At 62.8% G+C, this 18,168-nt stretch overlaps 1 protein-coding gene across 17 annotated transcripts in view; it reads left to right on the top strand.

The window, feature by feature from the left end:
• The first annotated feature begins 362 nt into the window (after positions 1–362).
• Positions 363–18,168, top strand: part of PEMT (phosphatidylethanolamine N-methyltransferase) — a 47,324-nt gene continuing 29,518 nt past the window's right edge. For 4 of the 17 annotated variants that reach the window (XM_029213082.1, XM_029213085.1, XM_029213084.1 and 1 more), the window contains exons 1-2: positions 4,852–7,174; positions 8,979–9,086. Coding sequence is in view for 9 of the 17 variants with exons in the window: in XM_029213089.1 (XP_029068922.1) it covers positions 1,353–1,511; positions 8,979–9,086 (267 nt within the window). In the remaining 8 variants the exon portion in view is untranslated. Of the gene's footprint in view, positions 546–1,026; positions 1,094–1,331; positions 1,512–4,851; positions 7,175–7,477; positions 7,638–8,978; positions 9,087–18,168 lie in introns of those variants that run through there. The other 13 variants (XM_029213094.1, XM_029213081.1, XM_029213089.1 and 10 more) reach the window with 11 other exon arrangements.

The following is an 18,168-nucleotide window of genomic DNA, read 5'->3' as shown; positions in this document are numbered from 1 at the left end:
AAAAGAATGGGGGTGGGGGGGAGGAGAGTGGCCTGGTAGGTGGGGAGAAAACTGGGGCTTGGGTGAAACAGACTGTAGTGGCGGGGGGGGGGGGGGAGTGCTCCCTGGGGGCCCTCCCCCTTGGCGGGCTCTCCAGAATTGGCTCTGGTTCCGGAAGGCCCTGCCTGGACACCCTGACGGGCTGGTCAGTGGGCAAACCAGCCCTGCAGCACCTGCTGTGCACCCAGCCCGTTCGTGGCCAGTGGTTCTCAAGCACTTCCCACGGGTCAGGTCCTGTGCAGTGGGTTTTACCAGCAGCTATTTCCCTTTTACTTTTGAGAAAACGAAAGTTGCCTGCAACCACAGAGCTAGTGCACCTAGCTAGCTAGGCGCCAGCATCCTTCCTGTCTCTTGGTGGGCCTGCCCCATCCTAGGGATGCTGTGGTCAGCACAGGGGTGGGCACACGGTGGCAGCTCACAAATGCTCTGGGCTGGTAGGTGCTGAGGGCCAAAGGGGAGAGAAGTGGGCCGGAATCAGGAAGCAGAGGGACTGCCAGGGCTCCCAGGTATGTGACACCTAGCTACCAAAGGGGCTCTCTTGGGACCCAACCAGCTAAAATCCCACCTACTTTTCTAAACCCCTTCCCTCCCGCTGTCCCCCCTCCACCACTACGCCAGCCTTTTCCGGATTACTGAGGACTCCTCTGGTCTCCAGGCACCTGCACAGGTGGTCCCTCTTCCCACCCCCGCAATTTGCATGTCTGCCACCTTCTCCTGCGCACAGGCCTCCCTCGGGCCCTTCCCTGAGCAGTCCAGGGCAGTGTCCCCCGTTTTGCCATCCCAGCCCGCATCAAGCTATAACCCTTTATTGTGCTGCTCGGCTCTCATCTCCCAGGGGACAGTGAGGGCAGCCCCGGTGAGTGCTCGAGGGCCAGTGGAGGAGGGGTCGCAACCGGGTGGGGGGGCGGGAGCTGCGGGGTGTGCCCGCCCCCCGCCAGAGGCAGCCTTAGGAGGGGCGGGGGGCCGAGCCGGCCAAAGTCCAGGTCCGCGGGGCTGCGCAGCGCGCTACTTAAACCTACGACCCGCCGCAGCCGGCCAAGGACAGGGACACCAGGTCAGTTGGCGGACCGAGTGGGGAGCCGGGGGCCGGGGGCCGGGGGCCGGCGGGCGGGGGCCCAGCAGCCGCGTGGCCTACTCGGGACTGGCAGGCGCCGCAACGGGCGGCCCTGGGACTTGTAGTTCTCGGCTCCGCGAGAGGCCGGTGCGAGCCCGGGAGCGCGGCGCTGTGCGGGGACGGGGACTACATTTCCCAGAAGGCCGGGGAAGCGCGGTCACCGGGAAAGCGCCGCGTCCGGCGGCGCTTCCCGAGCGCGATGGGGCCGGTGCTGGCGGTTGGGGGCTGCCGCGAGGCCCGCACTTGGTCCCTGCAAGGCGGCCGGCGGCCGATGGGGCCGGGCCGGGCGGGGCCCATGCGCAGCTCGGTGGCGGCGCCCGACTGCTGCGGGGGCCTCGGCAACTTGGACTTCAGGAAGGTACCGACCGCGCCGGCAGCCGGGCCAGGAGGGGGGTCGCTAGGGCTGCTGGGTCCGCGGCGGGCGGTGCCACCGCCTACGCCCGCGGGCGGTGCCGCCGTTACCAGGCAACGGGGGCGGGGCGGGGCCGCGGGTGCGTGTGTGTGAGTGCGAGTGCGCGTGTCCGCACCCGTAACCGCGCGTGGGAGTGCGTACACGTGTGCACCTACGGGGTCGCTAGGCTCCGGAGAGGAGGCGCCCCGAGCTGAGACCGGAGGACAGGGCTCCTCCCGGGTGGACTGGCGGGGAGTTCGCGGCCTGCGGAGCCCCGCACGGGCCGGGCCGGGATGGGCCAGGCGGGACCTGGTTCTGAAGACCAGCCGGGCCCCTGGCCCCGGCCCTTAGAGTCTCCTCTGAGACAAGACATTAACCTTTTCGGCGTCAGCCACTCCCCGTGGAGCTCCCAAGAGGTCCCTGCCCGAGGCCGCCTTTTGTGGTCCATTCATTGGTACAGCCGGTACCGATCGAGAGCAGGTGTCCACTGAAGAAAAACGCACAACCTAATGGTTGCGAGTTGTGTTCTATTGGGGGCCTTACTGAGGACTCTAGCCCAGGAAAGAGCCTCTCAGTAGCTCTGAGGGGGAGCCAGGATATATAGGAGTTTTTGCTGGAAAAAAACCCACATCGAACATCAAAAGATTACTGCTAAACACAAAAAAGCAGACATCTTGTACATGATTTTAGCACTTTTCTATTTGTGGGAAGATGCAAGAGTCTGGGCTCCTTGAAATTATTCCTCAGATCTGCATCTTAACTGCCTGGGGCCTGTCTCCTGTTTTTCTCCATCCTGAATCCCCCCTCAGGGTGCACTGTGGGGTTGGCAGCAGCAGCCGATGGCTTGATGGGGGGCGACTTCCCTTGTTTACCGGAATGGCAGGCGGCATTCTTTGTCGGCTCTCACTGACCATTCACTCCACTGAGGCTGGAAACTGAAAATTCTCTGCCAGAGATAAAACTGGTCAATGCTTTAGAAACTGGCTTGTGGGGAGGTGGGTTGAGATCCTGAGATAGCCGGTCCCTATATAAGGAGGTGACCTCTGATCTGAGCCCTGAGTGATACGCCCTGGGGGGTGGGGGCCCAGGTGCTCTGGTGGGGGGCTGGCAGACCAAGGCCTTGAGGAGGAGTATTTGTTCAAGAACAAAGAGAAGCCTAGTCAAAGGGGACCCTTGGCATTGCCTGGCTTGGGGTGGATGTTTCATGGGTGAGACCTACGGGGGAAGGATGGGGCACCGTTAACTGGAGGTGGGGAAGCCTTCGGGGCTTCTGGTGGAAATCAAGGGGGCAGTGGGCCCCGCTGCAGGGTTAGGGTCCTGCCCTCAGGTCTAGGCAAGGCCTGTGTTCTAGACCTAGCAGCGGGGGAGGGGGAGATTTCCTGGGTGTTGGGGGGAAGGTCTTTTCTGCCCTTCTTCCCTCCCCTGTGGGGCTGTGCGGTTGGAGCGATCTGGGAACCTTTCAGGGGACAGGTCAGGGTGACCCTCGTTGGCTAACATTCCGCTTTCTCCACTGCAGCCCTTATTGGTGCAGTTAAGCTTCCTGTTGCCAACAACGCTGAACGTTCTGTATTTGTCCTACTTGGCAGCCCTCCTCCCTCCTCAGTGAAAACCTGGTTTTGAGAGATGTCATCCTCGGGATGGTTTCTCTGCAGCTGGGCGTCTGAGCTGCATGATGGCAGCGGGTTGGCCCCGCGCCGTCCCTTGGCGGTAATATGTCACGCTGAGAATCTAAACTCCTCTAGTAGCCACAGTTGAAAAAGTAAGGAATCGGTGAATCACTTTTGACAATATATTTGACCCAATACGTAAAATATGTCATTTCATCACCTGGCACCGCACGTCCTCAGCAGCCACACGTGTGCTGACGTGCAACCATGGGCACGGTGCCCTTGACCACTAGCTCCTGGGCCTGCTCCAGCTGGTGCGGAATCTGGGCTTTGTTTTGAGCTTAGAAAGTCCCCCCTTGGGCTGAGGCGCGTCCCCGCTGCAGCCTCGTCGACCGAGGCTCTCCCTGCCCTGGACTCAGCCAGGCTCCTCAGCTGGGCAGCTGAGTGAAGCCCGCTGGCTGGTGGGCGATGGAGCCGGACTGAAGGGCTCCAGTGGGGCCTCGGGGTGCCGGCTTCTTTGGGAGCACAGGCTGCCAGGGCACAGTCGGGGGGCCCCTTTCATGCCCATTTCCAGATGGTTCTCCAGCCCTTGTGAGCGATGGGTGGTGTAGGTGTCAAGAGGGGCCCTTCAGTTACCTGCTCTGTAAAATGGGACCCTTGTCCCACCTGAGGGTGGGTGCTCTTCAGAAGGCAAGGCCGCTGTGTTCAGGCAGCGTCGAGACCATGCTGGGCGACAGGCCCCTTGGGCTGCACGGTCCCTGTTTGTGACTCATCTGTGACCATTTGGGAGGCAAATCCCAGGGGCAGGTAGGAGCTGCCTTCCGGGGCGAGATGTTTGCCTGCTGCACTGAGTTGTTTTCCAAACTCTTCTGGCGTTATCACATTAGTTAGAATAAACAGCAGGCCGTTTCTCTGGACGACTTACTGTGTGAAGTTCTCAAGGACATAATTTTTGTCTTCAGTGTTTTTGAGTCAGAGTCCAGACCTTGGGCAAGTCACGTAAGCGGGCAGAACCTCGGTTTCTTCTCCTCTGTTGAGGTGATCGTGGGGCTTTACTCATCCGTCTGTCAGTATGGATGTTCTTTTCTTTTTTAAAACAAATATTTATTTATGTGTTTTGGCTACGTTGGGTCTTAGTTGTGGCACGCGGGATCTTCGTTGAGGTATGTGGGATCTTTTGTTGTGGCACATGGGCTTCTCTCTCTAATATTGGTGTGTGGGCTCCAGAGTGCGTGGGCTCTGTCGTTTGCGGCACGCGGATTCTCTAGTTGAGGCACGCAAACTCAGTAATTGTTGCGCGGGCTTTAGGTGCCCTGCAGCATGTGGGATCTTAGCTCCCTGGCCAGGGATCGAACCTGCATCCCCTGCATTGGAAGGCGGATTCTTTACCACTGGACCACCAGGGAAGTCCCTATTTGTGTTCTTTATTTTATTTTAATTTTTATTGTATTGTATTTATTTATTTATTTAGGCTGCATTGGGTCTTCGTTGCTGCGCGTGGGCTTTCTCTAGTTGCGGCGAGCGGGGGGTGGTACTCTTTGTTGCAGTGCGCGGGCTTCTCATGGCAGTGCCTTCTCTTGTTGCGGAGCACGGGCTCTAGGCGCGCGGGCTTCAGTAGTTGTGGCTCGCAGGCTCAGTAGTTGCGGCTCACGGGCTCTAGAGCGCAGGCTCGGTAGTTGTGGCGCAAGGGCTTAGTTGCTCCGTGGCATGTGGGATCTTCCCGGACCAGGGCTCAAACCCGTGTCCCCTGCATTGGCAGGTGGATTCTTAAGCACTGCGCCACCAGGGAAGCCCCCTACTGGTGGTCTTTAACAAGGATCTTTCTGGTATTGATTTCTAGTTTGATTCTGTTATGGTTCAAGAACATACATACTTTTACTTTTTCTTTCTTTTTCTTTTATGTGCACTTGAGAGGGATGAGCCTTCTGCTGTTATGGGGGCTGGTGCTCTGGCCCACCTTGTCCTCACCGATTTTCTGCCTACCTGTTTTGGCTTCATGTGTTAGCCTCAGTTTTTTAGTCTGAAAAATGGGCACAGGGTTGTGGGCAGACTCAGTCACAGAGTAATAAGTGAGCTTCCTGTATCATCTCACTTAACCCTCCTGACGGTCCCAGGAAGGAGGGGCCACCCCTGTCAAAGTTTACCCAGGTTCCCACAGGGCATTGGGCCCTGTCTCAGGACAGGCTCTGTCGCCTCTGCAAAGCCCTGGCCCAGGGCTCGGTCAGCTGGCTTCCTGTCACCACTGCCTTGGACACAGAACGTCCTTAGGTAAATAGCCTTAGGCACCAGCGTAGCAGGGCCTGTCCGGGGCCCCTGAGGGCAAATGGAGAGAGAGGTCTGCGGCTTACGGCCCCGCAGAGGAGAGGAGGCCCCAGACCCACTCCCAGGAAGGGCCCACCTTGCCCCATGGACGCGGGACCCCACGGGCTCTCAGAGCCTCGCGGCACATGGCCCAGGACAGGCTCATTGGAGGAAGAGTGTGAATAAACAGCTTCCTGGAAGGAGTCATGGATTCGGAACACTGGGGCAGCCACTGGCCGCTGTCTGTATCGTAGGAAAGCAGAGCCTTCAGGTGGTCTCCAGTGCTGTCTCGGCCCCCATCCCAGCATGTGGGCCGCACCCCTCACTGGCTGTTCCTTAAGAAGGGAGCATTCCCCGAGGGCCCCTCCAGAGAGCATCTGTCTGTAGCGCTGGCATCAGGTGCACAGGGAGCACCCTCTGCCCCTTGTATCTTGGCACCTGTTTTCCCCTCTCATCCCCCTGGGCGGAGATGGGTCATGGAGCTTCCTGTGGTCCATCCCGGAGGGTGAGGGGGAGCCCCCAGCCCAGCCTGGATTATCCGCTGCCCAGAGACCTTCTTCTGCGCCTGGTGCCCCCGCCATGAGGTCGTGGCCGCCTTAGTATAAAGCTTCTTTGTGGCTGCTCCTTCTTGGATGCGCCAGGCTCGGGGCTTGCAGCAGAAGTTTCCCGGTAGACATCTCCTGAATCACCGAGAAGGCCCGGAGATGGAGGGTCCAGCTGGAGGCCCGCCCCGCTGCCCCCACCCCATCCCCTTCCCCCGGCAGTGAGCGGTACGTGGGTCCCAGCTGCGGTCGATGTGACTTTGATTCCCTGGGCCCCTGCTGTTTGTTTGGATGTCACAATGTGACCCTGGGTGCTGTTGACCCTCACACGGTGAGTGGCACGGGCTCTAGCCGCTGAGTCCCTCGTGGGAGCGCTGCCCGGGCAGTGGTAGGTAGCCCATCTCCTCTCTGTTCCAGCACCAGGACTTGGAGCCAGAGGGGGGCTCCATTGTTAGGGTTACCGGGAGCAGAAGGCCAGGACTTCCGCTGCTTTAATCAGGTTGGGCAGAGGGTGGGTGGGCCCCGGTGGGCCCCTCCCCTTAGTCGAGGTGGCCCACAGGGGTACAGGGTGACGGGACGGGGGTCTGGGACCCTCCTGCTCTGCTCCTGCCTGACCCGGGAGGGCACCCTTTCCAGTGGGTTTTGGGGGTGACAGCAACCAGGACGGGACCTGCAGGCCTCTGGAGCGGGAAGCCAGGAGGGGGCCCTCTGCTGCCACCTGACTTGTCTGTCATTCTTTCCTGCTCGGTGGGCCCTTCTCTGGGCAACGCAAATCCCCCCTCAAGGTGACCGGATACTTCCTGGATGAGAGGTTGACCGAGGGCCCTGGGACCTGGGCGGGGGGGCCGAGGTTCCAGTTTTGACCAGTTCAGCCCTAACAGGGAGCCCGGGCCGGATGTCTGCTGCTGGCCACCTCAGCCAGTGTCACTGCTTAACCGCTCTGCCTCAGTTTCCCCTCCGCCTCTGCTCTCCTAAAGGCGAAGAAGCAGTCTCTCTCCCGCTCACTTGCCCGGCCTCCTTGGGAGTGTTCGGGACTTATCCTCACTCCAGTGCCTGAACCCGGAATCTGAAATCTGGAATCTGGAAGCGCTGGCCTGGCCTGGCCCCCTGGGAGCCTCTGGCTTGATTCTCTCTGAGCTGGCACGACAGCGGCCCTCGTCTTGCTGGGTGGTGGCCCAAGGTGAGGTGTGAGAACTTATATAGGTGCGCATTGGTCTTGTTGCAGGGGCTTAGCTCTCAGACCCCCAGAGTGGAGCCTCCCGGGGATGCTCAGTGTCTGCTGAATGACGAGCAGTGGAATTCTTAAAAATATCTGGAGCTTGGGGCTTCCCTGGTGGCGCAGTGGTTGAGAGCCCGCCTGCCGATGTTGCCGATGCAGGGGACGTGGGTTCGTGCCCCGGTCCGGGAGGATCCCACATGCCGCGGAGCGGCTGGGCCCGTGAACCATGACCGCTGAGCCTGCGCGTCCGGAGCCTGTGCTCCGCAGCGGGAGAGGCCACAGCGGTGAGAGGCCCGCCTGCCGCAAAAAAAAAAAAAAAAAGAAAAAGAAAAAAAGGGAGTCTGGCTGACAGTGACACCCTTGTCTGCAGAAATGCCATATCAACTCCCGTGGGACTTGTTGCTGTCATAAGAGTCCGTAACTGGTGAGAAGCATGTTTTGTGGGCGGCCCTAAGCTGGATGTGGTGATTCAGTTGCCAGGCCGGGGCTGGGGGCCGTTGGCAGGAGGCGTGGTTTATGTACCCGGCTGCCCCCCAGCTCTGCACCCTGGGCACGGCTGGCCTGCCTGGAGTGGATTCCACACCCCCCCACCCCAAGCCAAGGCTTGTGACTTACCTTCCAGTTGAGACTTATTGTTATTTTGAATTGCATGTGGAGAGCTGCCATGAATTTCTAAAAAGAAAAAGAAAAATACAAAGAGTAATGCAGGGACTCAGTGAACACTGACCACGCAGAAGTCAGCAGTGTGTCACGGTTTTTAAAGGGAGAACTCAGCATTAGAGGCATCCAGCTGTTTCCTCCTCTTGTCCCTAGAGGCAGGGTCTTAGTTCTGTCCCCGGGGACATCTGGGCCACGTCTGGAGCCATTTTCGCTTGTCACAGCTGGGGAGGACGGCCGGCATGGAGTGGGTGGGGGCCACAAAGAGTGACCAGCCGGAGGGTCGACAGCACGGAGGTGGGGAGACCCGCCCCGGTCACAGGGGGCAATGAATCTGGGGCTCAAAGCTGGCCCTCTGCACATACGGGAGGGGCACTCAGCGCTGTGTGGCGGGTACAGGGTGCTCTGGGCTTCTGCAGCGTCCTTGTCCATTTGACATGTGTTTGAGAACATGGCAGTTTGACACAGACCTGGTCTGTTGCAGTTCCCTGGTTTAGCTGCTTTGGGGACAGCGCATCTGGTTTACCCGAGCCCCCGGCGTTCACACCTGTTCCATGCTTGCCGATAGGAACAGCTGTGCACGGTGTGTGAGCTCTCGGGGCAGGTGCCGGGGTTGGGAGCCCCCATACCCAGGAGCGCCGGTCCAGGGGCTGGGAAGAGTTCATCTGCATTTTCCTGGGTCTCGGAGGCTGAGCATCTTCACACGGATGTCGGCCCCTCGGGTTGTCTCTGGGGCCTCTGAACACCTCTGTTGTGTCCTGGTCACCCTGGTGATGCAGACACGGGTCCCGGCGGGGTCACTGCCCCGCCAGCGTGCTGGACGCTCATCCTCAGAGCTGCTGGTTTCCTCTCTGTGCTTCCGCCACTGGCCCGGCCGCTCTCCAACAGGCACGACACGGCCGGTTGGGTTTCGGCTTTTATCTTCCGTTTTATGAGATTACATTGTAGTAACCTTTGCTGGACTTGGACGTGCCCAAGCCTCCTGACCTGTTCCTGGAGGGTAACTTTGTTTCCAAGTTCTGGGGCTTGTCACTCGCTCCCGTGTCTGTCCACGTGGGGTGGGGCAGGGCAGGCAGGTCTCCCGCTGACGCTGGCTGTGTCCCTGCAGGCAGACCTCTGCGTTATGACCTGGCTGCTGGGCTACGTGGACCCCTCAGAACCCCACTTTGTGGCTGCAGTCCTCACCATCGCTTTCAATCCGCTTTTCTGGAACGTGGTAAGTGCCCCAGGACAGGCTGTGCAGAGGGATGGATGGACGGACGGGTGGCTCTTCCCTCTGCTCGTCTGTCTCTGGCCAGCATGGGAGCATTGTCCTGCTTCCCCATCGAGGCCGGCACCCAGGGAGGACGTGGACGGGGGAAGCCCCTCACCGCGGGGTCCCACGACATCTTGGCCTCAGCGGACAGCAGGTCCCTGCGGGGCTTTGCTCCCCTCCTGCCACACACACAGGGCAGCCGCCTTCTTAGGAGCCCCCCGCAGCAGGTGTGCTCCATAAACATCATCACTTTTCCTAATCGAGGCTTCCTGCAGGGTCGTCTGCAGCCCTCGGGCTGAGGGGTGCTGGGGGCAGGAAGGAGCTGACAGCAAGTGAAACGGGAGGCAGGTCTGCGCCCAGGTCTTCTGTGGGTGCGGGGCCGCGAGGAGGCTGGGGGCCTGGGGGGCTGGCCGGGTGGGAGGTAGGGGGGAGTGGACTCTGAGCAGTCCCTCCTGCCAGCCCTTCTCGGAGACATCCCTCCCCTGTCAGGATGTGGGGGAAGCCCTTGGGGTTTCTGGGCTGCTGTCCAGCATCTCTGGTGGGCTGGAAGGGGTGGTAGACGTGCTCCCCGGGCCGCCCCCCGAGGCGTCTGCCGATCCAGAGCGTGGACGTCCTGTGCTCACCTCGAGGGCGGCCTGCTGAACGAGCCTGGGCTTGGCGTCAGCACACGCCGTTCCGAGCTGTCTTCCTCTCAGGTGGCCGCTCGGTCCCCGGGGCAGAACGGACCTGTTTGCATCTGGTTGACGAGTTAGGTCTTTTCTTCATCTGGGGAGAGCGGGGTGGGGGCAGGCTGCTCATCTCAAAGAGGCTGCAGTCAACACGCCGTCCCTACCGACAGACCGACTGGTCTCCTTTCCGAGATGGACACACGGCCTTTTTCATACGCCCTGCTGGTTTCCTGTGCCGCTGTAACAAATGACCACAGACTGGGGACTTCAGAACAGCAGGAATATATTTTCCCCTGGCTCTGGGGGCCAGAAACCTGAAACCAGTACTGGTCAAGATCCAGGTGCGGGCAGGGCTGTCCGCCCCCCAGCTCCAGGGGAGGGTCCCCTCCAGGAGAGCCGGCTCCAGTCCTCAAGGCCAGCATCTTCCCCCCACCTGCCTCCCTCCTATAAGGAAACGGGGGGGGGGACAGCAGTCAGGGCCCCGCCGACCCAGGACAACTCCCATCTCAAGACCCTGAACGCAAGCTAAGCCCCCTCTTTGCTGGGCAGGCATCCTCCACCAGTTCTGAGGTCAGGACGTGGACATCATTTAAGCCTGATTTTCAGCTGCCACACCCTTTACCCTTCATTGTCTGGTGCTGCGGGAGGGGAAGGTGCACTGGGTGGGACGCGGGGAGGGTGGGGGGAGAGCAGAATCACCGTGGGGCGGGCGAAGCGCGGGCCACCAGCTCTGGCTGGGGTCTGTGTCAGGTCAGGGTCACTCAGGGAGGAGGGACCAAAGCTCCCCAGGAGGCCTGAAGATGTTTCCCCACAAAGCGAGCTCCGGTCCCCCGCCCCCCAGAGCTCCTCCGTCCCCTCAGGCCCCCTCCTGCCGAGGCCGCGCGGCCTCTCACCTGGCTGTGGGTCTGTATGCTTTAGCTTCCTGCGTAACACACCTGTCATCTAGTGAGCGAGCTGGTCTCCAGAGACCTGCGAGCCAGGTAGAGGGTGTTGGAATTGAGCTGAATTGTAGCACACCCGGCTGATGTCAGCATTGCTCGGACGTGTGGGGAAGACCCTCCCGTGGAAATTGGTGCAGAAGGGGGGTGGAGGCGAGGGCTGTGGGGAGCTCAGACCTGCCCCAGGGCCTCCAGGTGGAGCCAGGTTTGGGGAGTGGCTGCCCGGGGCTGGACCGCAGCTCTTGAGGCATCTCTGGACGCGCTGCCCTGCCTGCCCACCTGGCGCCAGCACCCCTGTTGCTGTGCCCGCAGGGGGCCTCCTGCCCTCTCTCGTGGGGTGTCCCTGGCCCCGTCTCTGCCATGACCTCCTCTTCTTCACTCACTCACCGCACAAGTGCTCTTGGGGAGCCCGCTGTTGGGGTGCTGAGTGGCCCGCGGGGGCGGGGGGATGAGCCCACGAGATGCACGGATGGGTTAATGTTGGGAAGAATAAGTGCTGCAGAGGGACCAGCTGGGGCGTTTCCTTTGTCACCTGTGTCTCTGTCTGGCGCAGAATCTCCTCAGTGCCAGGACCTTGCGTCCGGGTGCTCGGCCGCGCCTGGGCACGTCCAGACCCCGCAGAGAGCTCGCTCTTTGGCCCTGGCCCACACTTCCCCGACATGCTCCCTCCCCCACCTGCAGGAGAAGGCCACCCTGTGCCAGGGCCTGGACCAGCCTGCCCTCCTTGCTCGCGGTTGCCCACGCCCCGCCCCCGTCCCCCTGCTCAGCGTGGCCCCACCAGCCGCTCCTCTCCACCTTCCGCTCGTGCTCTCACCCCGCAAACACAGGGCCAGGGATCGCCCCGCACGCCGCCTTCTAGGACAAAGTGTGAGCGGTATGGCTGACCCGCTTTATCCCTGGGTGTCCCGCGTGCCCAGAGCCTTTCGTCCTGCTAGGTCACCTGGTCTGCAGGGAGACGCACCTCCCCAGAAAGGGGGGCGCTCCCCATGCGCCTTGGGGGGCCCTGGCACAGGGGCGTTCTGCCGGCTGAGTCCTGGTGGCCGCGGGCTCTTGAGGGAGCGGGGGCAGCAGGACCGTAGGTGGCGCTGTGGGCGAGGCCAGGGCGAGGGGGGGGTCCCCGCAACCTTGTGTGCGTTTGCTGCGTGGCTTCCATGTCTGCCTCGGTGTCAGCCACTGTGGGGTGGGCTCGGCTGCCCCGGGGACACCCACAGGGGCCGGGAAGCTGATGCTGCGGGTGCTGAAGCAAGGACGGAGGCTGGGGTCCCAGCCCCTGTGTTCACGCCCCCTCTGGGCCTTGGTTTTTCCATCTGTGAATGGAGGCCCATTGGGCTCTGAAGCACCGCAGCCACTCGGCTTACCCTGCCCCCCTGGGGTGACCCCGCGCAGGCCCCCTGGGAGAGGGCGGCCTGCCTTCCTGGAGCTGGCAGCGAGGTAAGACTGGGCATCAGACCTGCAATCCAAACGTCGGAGTTGGTTACAAGGAAGCTGGCGTCTGGAGCTTGTCCAGGAGACAGGGCGAGGGGCTGTGCGGCAACTTGGCTTGGGGGCTGCGAGGGGATGAGCTGGAGGCTGGGCTGCTGGAGGAGCTGGGATGCGGTGCAGGTGGGGAAGGGGACAGGCCGGCCGGTCCCCTGCGGGAGGGCCCTGAGTGCTGGCCTGCAACCGGGTTGTGTGCTGGAGCTGGCGGCGAGGGGCGTGCGCGAGGTGTACACGCGTGTGCCCGTGTGAGTGCGGGGGAGTTGGGCCGGGCGTGGACAGGCTGTGTGACACCCTTGCTCCCATCTGGCTCAGAAGTTCGGCTCTGAGGGCACGGCCACGTACCCACTGGCTCTGTGCCGAGTTTCTAGACGAGGCGTGTCCTGCGTTTGCAGGGATGCTGAGTGGGGCTTCCTGGTAGGGCCCGTGGCCCAGCGAGGGCTTTCCTCTGAGCAGAGCCGGCTGGCCGGCCGGGCCTCACTGAGACCTCGGCTCTGGGAGCACAGGGCTCTGGCCGGCCGCCATCCGTTCCGACCAATGTCGCCCAGGACGCCGTGGAACAGCAGCTCCCCTGTCCTCCCGAGCTGTGCTCAGAGCTGGATTCCTGCAGAGCTGACGGGTGTCTGGCCTTGGCTCTGCAGTGGGGACAGTCAGCCCCTCATCACTAGGACCCATGCTCGCTCCTCTGGCTGCGACGTCGGCTCGAGCGCAGGATGTCCTGTGGCGTGTGCGTGGGTGTGCTTTTCGAGGAGTAGGCGTGTGTCCTCTGGTGCAGGCAGCCCTGCCTGCCCCTTGGCCCCATCCCTCTGAAGGGAGAGCCGTGCCAGGCAGCAGCGTCGTCTGTGGGCAACGGGCTGCAGCTGCGCTAACTTCAGGTGTCCGAGGAGCGTGGCGGTAAAGCGTACGTGGCGGCTGGAACGCGGCTAGCTTGCCTTCTGCCGGGACCGTGCGGAGGCCGAGGGGGTGAGGAGGGAGGCTCTCCCACCCGGAGCCCCGGTGAGACCCCACCTGAGCTGGGCTTCCTCTCCTTCCCGGATCCTGACGCTCCAGGGATGCAGCCTGAGTTTTCTCACGAGTCCTGCTGGGGGCCGTGTGGGTAGAGGATGCACCTCTCCTGCGATGCTTCACTTGGACACGACCCGGCCTCTGCCGCAGCAGCTTGGGTGGGACAAGGTGGCTGCAGCGGCGGGAGGGCTCCTGGCGGGTCATCTCTCGGGCCCCTCCCACACGAGGGGCAGTTTGATGACCTGGCCTCCCCTTGGGGTTCCCAACAGATCAGCCCTCCTGCTTCGACCTTCCTGTAGGCCCCGCAGCCTCGAGGGCCCGTCCACACCTCCGTAGGGTGTCTGCTGTGACCTTCCCTGGAGCTCTGGTGTCTGCCCTGTGCCATCAGCAGGCTTGGTCTCCTCGTGCCCCCGTGCCTTTGCACGGCCTGCTCCCTCCTAGAAGGGCTCCGCCACACCAACCTGCCTCCTGTTTCCCTCCCAGGCCTTCACTGGCCTTCCCTGTGCCCTGGCCCCGAGCAGACGTGGCCCAGCTCCCTTCCAGCCTCCCTGACCCGCACATCTGTGGTCGCTGTTGCTCGCGAGCTTACGTTTCACCTCCTACCTTAGACCGAGAGCTCCTGCCTTGGAGTTAAGGGCAGGCCCAGTGTGATCGCAGGTGAGCCCAGAGTGGCCCGGGGTGCCGTGGGCCAGGCAGTTCCTCCACTTGGTAGAGGGGTGCTAGGTCCTCTCGCTGGCCGCACGGTGCCCACCTGGCTGTGTCGTTGGCTTTGCCCCATTCCTTGGTCTTCCTCTGAGGCCAGCGGACGTTCCGGGGAAAATGTCCAAGGCTTGGGTTTTTGTCTCATTTTACTGCTGACCTGCTCTGACCTGGGCCTCAGCTGCCTCATCTTAGTTCTGGAGGAGTGGCCTTTGCCCAGCTTTTCTCAAGGGGGGTGCCAGCCTGTGGGGGCAGGGCAGTGGGTGTGAAAAGGTCTGGAAGCACCGGGCATACTTGGCCCAGAGGAGAAGCAGCCATGGGAGCCGCCTGGGTGCAGGCACGTCCCAGGTGCAGGCGCGTCCCGGGTGCAGGTGCGTCTGGAAGGGCTCTTGCATCAGCGCAAACTCCCAGAGCTGCTGCCTGAGCTGAAGGCCCGGTGCTCTCACTTGTCCCAGAGTCTTATGCCCAGAAATGCTCCATGGCCTAGGCGTACATCTTGGAGAGTGTTTTGTAGCTGGCGACCCTTTCCTCGCCTCCAGGAATCAGGAATTGGCCTGGGAGAGGCTCTGAGATGCAGGGGCAATGGGTGTGCTTGTCACTGGCCGGCGCCGGGCCACGTGGCGCCTGGAAGTGCCGTGGGCTCCCCGTGGTGTCCGGCCGCTGCCCGCTCTGGGGCCCGGGGAGCCCCGTTCCTGCCACCTTTCCTCTGATCCCGCCTCCTGGTCCCCTGCCCTGGCACCCTGAGCCTCAGGAGGGCTAGGAAGCGAGGTGGTCAAGTGCCGGCCCAAAGACCCTGGCGATGGATGCCCACAGCACCTCAGGGAAGGCCCCTGGCCTCGCCGTGTTGCCGGATCTGAGATTCTTGTAGTTTCTCCAAAGAGGCGTCAGCCTGGAGTGTGGGCTCCGGGGAGGCAGAGATCACGAGAGTCGGGGGGCCGGAACACAGGGGTCCTGGGCAAAGAGGGACGGAGAACCAGGCCACCTGATGCAGCAGGGAATCAGGAGAGGGCGGGGTGGAGCCTGCACAGCTTCCCCGACGGTACTTCCGGATCCGGTGCCTATTGTCTGAGGCTCTGGCCAGCCTCAGAGGGCAGCCCCTGTACTCGGGTACCAGCCTCTGCAGGGAGCGAGGGTCGCCCCGCCTGTACACACCTCTGCTACCTTTCGCTCTGTCCAGCCGCCCCTGCTGCAGAGGGTCCCAGGTGGCCCAGGGGCTGGTGGCTCTGCAGCACAGTGAGGGCCACTGCAGCTCAACATCGGACTGACCCCAACTGGCCACCAGACGGCGCACAAGGGATGCGAGGTCCTCCTGCCTTCCGGGGCTGTGCTTGTGGGCAGAGGGGACCGCAGTGAGGATGGTGAGGGCCCCTCAGCCCCCTGGCTGGACAGGGTTATCCTCCTTCAGGGTCATCCTGTGGCTTAGGTAGGAAAATAGCCTGGGAAGCATACACTTTCCACAGGTGTGTATACAGGGGCCTGCTCCTGGCACATAACGGGCACCTGTTCGCCTGGCGCCCCACCTGTCCACCCACAGGGCTCCAGGTGAATAACGGGTGGGAAGGGGGTTCTGTGAATTACAGTAAGAAGAGTCCAGCCCTTGTCCTGCAGGTCATGAGCGAGGTGGCTGGGCGTGGGCGCCTGCGAGGGTCAGTCAGCTGTTGGGCGTGGTGCCTTGCTCTGTATCTCCCCACCAGCCCTGGGGAGGGGAGGGGACTGAGGGATGGCACCGCAGTGACAGGGGCAGGACAGCCTTGGGACTGGGGGCTCTGGGGGTGGGGCGCACTCAGTGATGGCCGTCCTGGGAGTGAGAATTACTGTCACCACCCCCCAACAGATTTGATGTGCAGACCCGGGGTGGGGGCGGGTCAACCCCAGGATTTTCAGAAGCAGCAGCTGAGGACCAGAGAGGTGGCTTGACCTGCCCGGGTCACACAGCTGTAAGAGCAAGAGCTGGGCCTGGCAGCTGCGGCTTCCGCTCCTGTGTATCATGCCCGCCTCCATCCCACCCCCCGGAGGGCCTGCCTGGTGCAGACACAGCCCTATGTGTCGGCCTGGCCTGGCCCAGGTTGGGCAGGACCTGGGGCCCTGATGGCCGAAGAGGCCCTCACAACACCTGCTGGGGGTCCAGCCCTGCAGCCCCGCCGCCTGCAGCCTGGGGTGCACGAGCGTGCCCTGCGCCGGCTTCCTGGCTGGTGTGCACCCTGCCCCGCCTGTGTCAGTGTTATGACGGCACATGGACTTCCTGTGGGCAGGGCCGTGTGTGGGGCGCCCACGAGGGGCAGCCACCTGGAAGGGGCGGCTGCACGTCCTCGGGCCCGTCCTTGGCCTGCTTGGCCCTAGGAGCCCAGTGCAGCCGTGCCCCCCGCCCGCCCCCGAGTCCTCCCTGCCTGTCTCGCGGCCCGGGGAGGGGCGTGGGCCTCTGAGCACACCAGCCTGTCCTGCTGCTGTTGCCTCCTGGCCGGGAGCTGGGCAGGATTTTTCGCTTTTCTGAGCCTTGGTTTTCTCATCTGTAAAACAGGCACAGAACCTCGCTTGGAGCCGGCCAGCAGCTGCCACCCCTCCTTCCTCTCCGGCCACCTGGTGCCCTTTGTCGGCCTCGCCCTGGCCGTTCCTCGTGTCTGGGCTGCCTGGGCAGTGATGCCGTCTTGCAGTGACAGGGCTGCACTTGCCGGCCCAGCCTGGGGCAGGCCCCCACCCTGCTGGCCTCACCATACCTGCCAGGACAGGTGCTCCATGTTAGCCGTGCCCAGGTGCCGCATCAGTGCCCCTGAGCCCGTGGCAGGTGGCCCGAGAGCAGGGTGGGGAGTATGTAAGTTTCGGCCCCATCGACCGTCAGGCTGCTCGCTAAAGGACAGAGGTCAGATCTCACACCTCGGCTGGTGGTGGAGGTGAAGGGAGCCGATCCCCTAATGCTGTCTCCCTGTCCTGACGGCCAAATACCTGCACAAACTGCTTCCCGAGAAACAGACGAGGGAAGAGGAAGGGGTGTGGTTGAAAGCACCGGGGTTGCTTGGCTGGCAGGACTGTGGTCCTCCCGGAGGTGGCCACACGGATGCCATGAGCAGGGGCAGGGCCCTTCCTGGGAGCACTGTGGGCTTAACGGGTGCAGAATTCGGGTCCCTCCGAAACAAACCCTGATGGCGTGGGAAGGCGTTCTGGCGTGGGGGCGGTCCTCAGGAAACAGGGGGAGTCGCAGGGACCTTCACGGGCAAGGAAGGGAAAAGGGCAGGTGCTTCCTGCCTTCCCGTAGCGGAGCGCAGACGGCGACCCCGTGGCCAGGTGACAGGCGGAGGACACTGGCCAGGTCTTCCCGTCTGGGGGCAGTTGGAGCCCTGACCCTGGTTCTCTGGCCCACGTCTGAGTGTGGCCTGCACGGAGGGTCTCAGCACTCGGCCCCGAGGACACGGTGGGGATGGTGGGGACCTCATAGCCTTTCTAACCCCGCCGCCTGCCAGGCGCCTTCAGGCCTGAATCTGTGGAAGTGGTGAGCGGCCGGGGGGGGGGGGGGGGGGGGGGGGGGCGCTGGAACCCTGAGGGCCGTGGTGCACAGGCGGGCAGCCCTCCAGCAGGCCGGGCTGGAACAGCGTGTTGAGAAGACACTGTTCCCCCACACGGATCTGACACCTTCCCGGGTCAGTGCTGACCCCCACCCCCCCAACAGGGAGCTTGGAAAGTCAGGTGTGAGATCCAGTGGCCTAATTTTAGACCTTGGGTGTGCATGTCAAAACAGCAGGATGATTAAAGAGAGAGAGAACGAGGACAGCCCGGCTTCAACCCTTAACTCTGAAGCCAGCACGTTCCCTGGGGGAGCATCACCTGCCACCTGACAGGGCTGCCCGTGGCCTCGGGGGGCGGGTAGGAGCCCCCCCTCCCCGGGCAGAGCTCAGCGGAGATGCGGGCCGGACCAGCAGGTGGGCGGAGGCCTCCACGCTGCAGAACAAGTCATGGGGTGGAAGAGGTGCGTTTGTCCAGCACCGTGGGAGGAACCTGCTTTGGGCAGTAAACCTGCTGGTGCGCAGGGAAGCTTTCAGCTCACACAGGTCCCCGGCCTGCTCAGGGGTCAGGCGGCTCGTTGGCCCCGGGGCTGGGAGGCCGGCCCTGGGCTGTCCAGTGGTTCTGACCCCTTGCCGGCTGTCACATCCCCTGCCCACTTCTCCCTCCTGACCTGCCACTTACCTGCTGTTCCGGGCTTGTTAGGATCATGCGTGGAGGGAGAGCATGTCCCCCTGAGGCGGGAGTTACCGTTCCCCGCGGGGG

Source organism: Monodon monoceros, unplaced genomic scaffold (genome assembly GCF_005190385.1).
Source record: "Monodon monoceros isolate NGI ecotype Baffin Bay Population unplaced genomic scaffold, NGI_Narwhal_1 Super_Scaffold_9, whole genome shotgun sequence".
In the NCBI taxonomy this organism is placed as follows: domain Eukaryota; kingdom Metazoa; phylum Chordata; class Mammalia; order Artiodactyla; family Monodontidae; genus Monodon; species Monodon monoceros.
Note: the sequence above shows the minus strand (reverse complement) of the source record. Positions and strands in the feature narration are given on the sequence as shown.